Here is an 8,196-nt window from a genome sequence, read left to right as displayed (position 1 = left end):
AAAAAAAACAAGGTGTCTACACGACAGAATGTCGTTCAAATCAATTTATAGACTCTTGTAGGAAATTGTGTCTTATAGCCAATGTTTATTCCTCCATCTTTTGCCTTAATGATTGAGGATCGTATCCATGAACACCTAAATCATTTCTAGTTTCTGAAGGGTCATCAAGAGTTTGTTCTAAATAAAATGCTAAAAATCCTTCTCTTGTCAACCATCCCTTTGCGTTTGCTCCAAATCTTAAGCCCATTTGACGCAAGAATGCAGGTGGTGGATGTGTTCCATTGGTTGTGAAAATAAATTGATCCAATTCTTTAGAATTAAGCGCGCCATCCTGATCTTTATCAAATTTGTTGAATATCTCCAATAGAGCTTGCTTCAATGCCTCTGATAATTGATTATCCTCAGTCAGTAATTCTTCTTCACCCTTGTATCCATTCACAATGCGTTCGATTTCCTCTTCTAGTTCTATTACAGAGAACAGCAAGATAAATCACTCAACTCGGATAGTGTTAACATTTTTTTTTTTTTACCATCAAATGGCTCGAATGTTGGATCAACAGCACGTCCCATCTGTAACAAAATCATTGCCTCTTCCAGCTTGTTGAGCACAAAGAGAATGAAACCGAGTATATAATAACATCCTCCATGGGCTGGGAATACGTCCAAGATCCACATCATTTTCGATGCAACTAGAGCTAAAATGTTCATATCTCCATTTTCCTGAAAGCTTTTCAAGTGAGCTTGTGCGCTGGCATATTCCTGATCTGCTTGGTCTATCAGTGCTGAATCGTTCTGTTCGCTTTGTTGGTTCTTTTCGAGGTAATATGATCGCCAGTTGGAGGGCTCATGTTGAAATTTTTTGGTTAATGCAGGGTCTAAAGATAGACCAGTGGCTGCTGTACTGAATATAGTATAGATTTCAAAGAGGTCACCAAAGTCATGTACTGCTTTACTATTGTAGGTTTTAGTCTTTGTTGCTTTCTTTTTGCTTTTTTTACCTTTTCCATAGGCTATTGTTATGAAATGTTTTATAAAGAGTTTTGGAGGTATATGAAAGTTGGTCAATGTCTTTGGGATCAAGATTATAAGCCAAGTGCTCAATCACCACGTCAGGAAAGCTTTCTATTTGAAGAACCATAGCAGAATGAAGAAAATAAAAAAGCCAGTGGCTTGTCTGAGCCTGATTTAGGGAAAAGAGGGGGGAATATTAAGGTGTGTGCCTAGAGTGCGATCTATTCCTTTTTTCCTTCTTGCATATTCTAATGGATCCTTATAGACCCAATCAATATGGTAAACTAAATAATTAACTCTAGATGCACAACTGATCTCTCTCTCTCTCTTTATATATATAGGCTATCGTCCTCCTCCACCAGCAATAGGAGCATTTGGACAACCACCCATTCCTCCACGATATCCCGCTCCTATTCGACCGCCAGCCTATGGAGGACAGTACAATCTGGTTTACCGCCCACCGCCTAACCAAACAACAGCACCTGAAAGCGCAGACAAGTTGAATACTCTATTTGTAGGAGCCATTGCTCCAGGCATTAGTGATGAATGGATAGAAAAGATATTACAAGTAAAAAAAATACTAAAATGTTTTGTTTTCATTAAAAACCTAATTGTTGCATTGATAGACCTGTGGTACACTAAAGCATTGGAAGCGTGCCAAAGACGCCTCCGGAAATCCTAAAGGTTTTGGGTTCGCAACTTATGAAGATCCTGATAGTTCTTTATGTGCACTAAGAGTCATTGGAGGCGAAAAAACCGATGGTGTCACTTTGAAAGCAACCGACGGCAGTCAGATCGAAAAGAAATTGATTGTAAAAGCAGATGACAATGTACGAAGCTATTTGGAAAACTATCAGCATTCATCTAAGCAAACGACAGAGGAGCAAGACAAAGAAATCGATCTTGAAAAATATCGTACAGTCTTGAAGTACGTTGCAGCTATATCAAAGGGATTATCACCTGCTGAAGGAGATACAGCCACCCTATCATCAGAACAATTAACACCAGAAGGACATTCAACAGAAACAACACAAAATAACGAACAGGATTCTCTCGCAAGAGACTTGGCCATGTTTAAGGAACGCGCCGCTCAAAAGGACCAAGATAAACGTACAGAAAGAAGACGTAGAAGCTCAACTGAGAGAAGAAGAGACTTTGTCAAAGGCTCTGTGGATGAGAAAGAATTGGCGATGACGGATGAAGAAATTGAAAGAAGACGAAGAGAGAAGCATGAACGTGATGTTGAGAACGCCTATCGTCACAGAGAGAAACGGTTCGAGAATAGGCAGAATGCTCAACTTCGTGATTATGAAAAGGATATGAAGAGAGAGAAAGAGGAAGAAGAAAGGTTGGTTAAAGACAGAGCTTATTGGCTAGAGCGATTGGCTAATTGGGATGACGAAGTTGAGATGGAAAAAGGAGAAGAGCCATATTATTCAGATAGGTAAGAGCAGCAGATTGTTCTCTAGTCATTACTGACCATTTCTCAGATCTCGATGGAGAAAGATGCGAGAAAATGTTCGTAGAAGAGAGCATGAGCGCGATGAAGAGGATAAGCGAAGAGAACAACAAGAAATAGAAGAAGAGAAACGCCGTCAGGAAGAAGAAGAGCGTATAAGAAAAGAAAGCAAAATATTGAACAGAGAAGGAGAAGATGGAAAGATTGCAGTGAAAACTACAAAACTTAACTTTAACATTTCAATTAAACGAAACACGCTGGGTGGTGTTGATGAAGAAGAAGAAGAAGAAAGCAAGAAAAAACGCCGTGTGCTTGTACCTTTAGACTATAGCGATATAGACAGCCGACAGTACTCTGATGATGAAGAAATGACAGTTGAAGAAAGAACAGCAAGACTCAAGAAGCTAATTGATTCTATACCTAGCTCACAGAATGAACTATGGAGCTATCGGGTTAGATGGGAAGAATTGGATGAGGTGAGTGATATTATTCTCAAATCATGTCATCTAACTTGCGATGTTAGCCTCTTATCGAACAAAAGTTACGTCCATTTGTATCTAAAAAGATATATGAAATATTGGGAATGGAAGAAGAGGACCTAGTGAATTTTGTTCTCAAGTTCATAAGAGAAAAGAAAGGCCCTGATGAGCTTGTGAATGAACTAGAAGGGGTATATATAAAGAAAATACCATATAATAAAAGATATATTGACTATCTTTATATGTAGGCTCTAGAAGAAGATGCATTAGTATTCGTAATGAAGCTGTGGAGAGCACTCATCTTTGAGATAGAAAGAAAGATTAGACGATTGTAATAAATACACCTTGTTTCTAATCCATATTTTTTTATTTCTTTTCATGTAGTTACCTTGCATAGGATTGATCATTTCATGTAAACTTATTCAACAGGATGTATGTTAAACCTACTGATATGGGTAAAATGGGCGTAATTTATTTACAGAAGCTCTTAATGGAGAGGATGATGTGACTAAGGTATACAAATGTATATACTTTTGAGAATATTGTAAATGCACTTTTTGTTCTAGTTGAGAAGGGATTTCCTATAGTTCATGATATACTTTTTCATTTACAAGACACTTTCCGTTCTCATTCTCTTGTTCATGTCGTTGTTATGATGTGTTGGTCGTTTCTGTCCAAGCCTGGGACTATCGACTTCTTGGTTGTCATTACCATCGTCATCATCGCTATTATCCATTATCCTTGCTGTTCCAGGAAGTCTGAAAAAGCAACGGTAAGTATCAACTAAAGGGCATAATCACAGGTATGTACCTTCTGGCGTTGTCTGCAACAGTATATAATAGGTTATCTCCATCGCTATCATCCGAGGATGAGCATAACTCTCTATATATAAATAAGTCAATTCAATTGGATTAAAACGAGATAATAAATAACTTACTCATCTATTGGTGTACTAAACATAGGTCGATTGCTGCTACTTCCTATTATACTAGGAGAAAAAAAGAGATTAGATTAAATAATAAACATCGCCCTAACAACATACGGCTTATTTTCATTATCGTCGTCAGTATCGCCATTATTATCATCAGAGTCTAGCACGATTATGTCTCGGGAAGTAGAAGGTTGATCATGTCTTAAAAGGTCGCTTGTATCGTATGGTTTATTGATGTTCTTGCTTTTAGCCTTTAGTCTTGCCAACTTCTTTGATAGCGCCTTTACTTTTTCTGTCAGCTCTTCTTCTTTTCTTTTGAATCTATCTACTTTTTTTACAGCAATATCTCTTTCGCTAAACAGGGAGCGTTAGATCGGAAACAAACACTAACCATCAGCTTACTTTGCCAACTGTACACATCTTGCTTTCAATCCACCAATAGCAACAACCAATTCAGGTCGAGGTAGTCTAGAAAGTGTACCAAGATAGGCTTGTGTTGTAGGCTGAGATAGATAGTCATCGATATCAGCAACTCTATTAAAGGCACAAATAAGCCAAAGGTTGACTGCACACATATTAAAAATGAGACATACCTCTTCAATTGCTTAAGATATCTTACAGTCGATTGATATTTTTCCTTTACAGTCTCCTGTTGTCTTATCTCCGTTTGTGCTTGAGATAGCTTTTCATTTGTTAAAACCAAGCTATGGGCCATTTCATTAAGATGGTTCAATAGCTGTTTTTTACTTTCTTCTAGTTCTTCAATTTTCAGTTTATCCTGCACAGACGTTGGTGGTTCGGGTTCAACACTTTCATTAGTTGAGAAGAATAGTGGACCAGAGATATCCTTTTTGGAAATGGGCTTTTTACACAAAGGACAGCTAGATGCGTTACGACGTGATCCACCAGCAGAATGACTTGACATCCATGTTTCAATACTACTCACAGTAAGTTGTTTAATAAAATCAAGAATGTGTGTATTCCATTACCAAGTCCTGTGAAATAAATGACCACAAGATACAGCTACAGGCACATTAGAATTAAGATCGGAAATACATATTGTACAAATGTAGGTCATTGAATAGAAACAGAGAAAGTGAGTGAAAAGGAGATAAAAAGGGAAGTTTTGACTGTGCAAACTTGAACATGAACATAACAGAGATCGCTTAATTGTGACTTTGATTTCTTTCTATGGTAACGGCCTTTGTTATTCAGCATACAATTAAACAAAGAAAATAAAAGGCCACTATGAGCGCATTGAAGCAATAGAATTTCGTCCCGTTTGGGCCATATCAAAAAAGGTCCATGAAGTCTAAAAATCCTTTTGGGATCGAAGGGGGGAGGAAGGTAGAAAGTGAAGGAAATCGAGTAAGAAGGGAACGAAAAAAGATTAGATCAACAGATGCTGAGAGGATAGAAGAGGAGTTGGAAGCCAATAAAGAGACCTTTGTCTTAAGTCAGGTGGTGGATGTGACACATCTTGTTCGTGACATAGGTGATCAAGCTCATAAAGGATGGTACACATAAGGGGCCGACGAGAGAAAGAACGCAGTTTGCGAGTCGGTAGTAGTTTTTTTTTTTTAAAAAAAAAAGGGGGGGCAGAGAGTTTGTAACGGTGTGTGACATTTGGAGGTGAGCATGCATATTTAGGCAGTGAACGGAATGGGCCTTCGTGAGTGGTTGGCTAGGATGCCTGGGGCAGGGTTTTGGCTTACCATCAGGTATATTCCAGCATACACTTTGTTCACAAATTATTCGCACATTGATAATTTCAGACAACAAAATGAGACAACAAATGATGACAAAAGACAGCCTACAAGAAGCAAAAGAATGAAAATGACTAGTATCTTAGTTACATGTTATTTACAAGTGTTGACCACATATACAAATTTGTTCTCTTCTATCAAAAATATCAAGCGAATGTTATGTATTATTACATGTTGCCTTTAAATAATAGAGAAAAGACTGATAATCAACTAAAGTGTAGTTGCTATTGGCTTCAAATGTGTGTATATTTTAGGCTCAGGAGTCTTCTTGTGAAGAGTAACCTATTAACTGGAACCGTGCTGTATATATGTATGTATATATGAAACTATGACTGCATACACGCTACATATATATTTATACATGTGTATGATTCTTGGTGGCTAAATGAAAAACTCAAAACACATACACAACTGACAGTCAGTTTATGTCCTGTCATCAATTTATCGCAGCTGTTTATTTTAATATCAACTATCCAATAATATACAAGTTGAAATTCAATTTCAAACACTGTATCCAAACACAGAATGCATATAAAAGAATAAACGGAATAAAGGTCCATTTGTTCACACTTCTTTCTCACAAACTTATCAAATAATGCACGGATTCCCCGACGGCCAATATTTCTTTATAAAGTCTCAAGCAAATGGACAAGTCATGGATGTCTATATGGGTGAAACGACCGTAAGAGATGAATACTCATACACGACAAGAAAACGCATACATTTATCCATTATAATAATAGGATGACTCCAACATTATCATTTGGCCACAGGTAAGAGCATACAGACTTTTACACGTATAGACACTTATATTATGTCTAGAAAGCAGGTGATGATAACGATAACCAGGTAAACTAGGCCTTTGCTTGGCATGAAATAAGAATAGTATATACTAACCGTTTTTCCGCTACAATAGCTTTGGCGCGCCGAAGATGGTTTTTTGATCAATAAACGATCCGGTTTAGGTAAGAATGACGTGATAACGCACGGGCTTGATGCTTACCTGATATTTTAAGTTATGGATGTCCGTGGAGGCGACCTCAAGTCGGATACAGCAATTGTACAATATTCTAGAAAGATGACAATGTAAGAGTAGCGTGGTATCATAAGCATGTTGTATTCAATGTTTATCTATCACAGGGCACATAACCAACGATTTGGTTACCGTGATGGCTTTGTTTACTGCTTGGCTGACCCTCGTTTGGTGATGGATATTAGGGTACACGTGACAACGCCGAGGTCCACTCTTCCTGCTAATACGCTTTTCATAGGGTGGTGGAAACAAGGAAGGCACTCGTATCATTTTGTATAAGCGAAAAGATTCCGATAATCATAACCAAAAGTGGACTATTGTCCCTGTAGGCGAACCTCAACATGGTGATGGCCAAGTTCCTTATTACCCTCCACCTGACTATCCCCAACAACAACAAGGCTATCCTCAGTACCCCCAATCTCAACAACCACCCGGTTATCCACAGTACCCTCAGCAGCAACAAGGCCAAAACTACCCTTATTATCCTCCTCCTAGCGGACAATCTTACGGTTATGGCCAACCTGATAGCCAATATGGTGGTAATCCCTATCCATCCTATGAAGACGGTAAAGATAGCTAAGAAACATAAAGTTTATTTTGATTGGCTAATACATCATAGCCTCTCGAGCTCATAATGAGGTCTACAACGAAGGCCGAAAGGCACACCTCTCCCACCAATTGATTGCTGGTGCGGCTGCATTCGAAGCTGTCAAGGCATACGCTCGTCATCAAGCTCGCCAAGGCGAACCCATGTCGCATGCATTCATCAAGCAGAGTGTGGCTGCATTAGCTGCTGCTGAAGTAGTCAAACTTGCTGAAGAGCACAACTGGTCCGGCGATCAAAAAGAAAAGGCAACTCGCGAGGCTCAAGAGGCTGCAGAAAAGTATGCATCGCGCGAGTTTCAGTTTTAATGAAGATTACAATAAAGAGTGAATTTTGCTGTGTCCTGCCAATATGATGTAATATTACATGAAGCATCACCGATCTATGCATATTTTTGTGCAGATGAACACAGTACTGCCATATAAAGGTCCATTTTCCTTTTTGCTCTTTACAATTTATATAATGTAACGGGTTGTGTGATAGCAAAACACATAAATGAATATGAGGCAGCTCTTTTTCTCTCTCTCTTTATTTTGATGAAATTTATTTCCTTGGTCACTTTACTTGCCCTGCCTGTTATCATCTCAGCTGCCTGCCAGCCCAAGGGCTCACCCTGTGGTCAAGATCTTGAACGATGCTGCCCTGGTTCTATTTGTAACCCAATAGAACATAAATGTGTGCCTATTAGACACTAAAGAGACTATCTTTTCATTGTTTACAACAAAATGAAATAAACAAAGAATGTGCGCACATTATTTGTATAAATAAAAAAAGCTTTTTTTTACTATAAAAGAACGAGATGCCGACGTGCGGTGACGCCAGTACTGTGCTCAAAAAACTGATGTCGGTTTTGTGACACACCAACTTACGATTTGGCTGTGCCTAATCAGCGGCTTCACAGGGTCCAAACGAC

The 8,196-nt window shown here is 38.6% G+C and overlaps 4 protein-coding genes across 4 annotated transcripts; 2 read left to right on the top strand and 2 right to left on the bottom strand.

Moving 5' to 3' along the window:
- Nucleotides 1–85: 85 nt before the first annotated feature.
- RHIMIDRAFT_236009 (uncharacterized protein) lies at nucleotides 86–1,138 on the bottom strand (the record flags this gene model as incomplete). The annotated part of the gene is made up of 3 exons (XM_023608463.1): nucleotides 86–465; nucleotides 531–952; nucleotides 999–1,138. 3 exons carry the CDS (start codon nucleotides 1,136–1,138, stop codon nucleotides 86–88), a joined length of 942 nt encoding a protein of 313 aa, XP_023467723.1.
- A 124-nt stretch (nucleotides 1,139–1,262) lies between these two features.
- Nucleotides 1,263–3,284, top strand: RHIMIDRAFT_250189 (uncharacterized protein; the record flags this gene model as incomplete). Its single annotated transcript, XM_023610703.1, has 6 exons — nucleotides 1,263–1,290; nucleotides 1,353–1,579; nucleotides 1,638–2,455; nucleotides 2,502–2,946; nucleotides 2,994–3,140; nucleotides 3,198–3,284. The coding sequence occupies 6 exons, from the start codon at nucleotides 1,263–1,265 to the stop codon at nucleotides 3,282–3,284; spliced, it is 1,752 nt and encodes a 583-aa protein (XP_023467722.1).
- Nucleotides 3,285–3,420: 136 nt separating this feature from the next.
- RHIMIDRAFT_113122 (uncharacterized protein) lies at nucleotides 3,421–4,679 on the bottom strand. The gene is made up of 5 exons (XM_023605274.1): nucleotides 4,283–4,679; nucleotides 3,992–4,234; nucleotides 3,887–3,937; nucleotides 3,760–3,831; nucleotides 3,421–3,707 (listed from the first exon to the last, which is right to left on the bottom strand). Exons 1-5 carry the CDS (start codon nucleotides 4,453–4,455, stop codon nucleotides 3,557–3,559), a joined length of 690 nt encoding a protein of 229 aa, XP_023467721.1. The 5' UTR covers nucleotides 4,456–4,679; the 3' UTR covers nucleotides 3,421–3,556.
- Nucleotides 4,680–6,502: 1,823 nt separating this feature from the next.
- On the top strand, nucleotides 6,503–7,736 carry RHIMIDRAFT_113098 (uncharacterized protein). The gene is made up of 4 exons (XM_023605273.1): nucleotides 6,503–6,732; nucleotides 6,787–6,865; nucleotides 6,918–7,245; nucleotides 7,299–7,736. The coding sequence occupies exons 1-4, from the start codon at nucleotides 6,665–6,667 to the stop codon at nucleotides 7,589–7,591; spliced, it is 768 nt and encodes a 255-aa protein (XP_023467720.1). The 5' UTR covers nucleotides 6,503–6,664; the 3' UTR covers nucleotides 7,592–7,736.
- Nucleotides 7,737–8,196: the final 460 nt, after the last annotated feature.

This window comes from Rhizopus microsporus (assembly GCF_002708625.1).
Source record: "Rhizopus microsporus ATCC 52813 unplaced genomic scaffold scaffold_5, whole genome shotgun sequence".
Taxonomy (NCBI): Eukaryota; Fungi; Mucoromycota; class Mucoromycetes; order Mucorales; family Rhizopodaceae; genus Rhizopus; species Rhizopus microsporus.
Note: the sequence above shows the minus strand (reverse complement) of the source record. Positions and strands in the feature narration are given on the sequence as shown.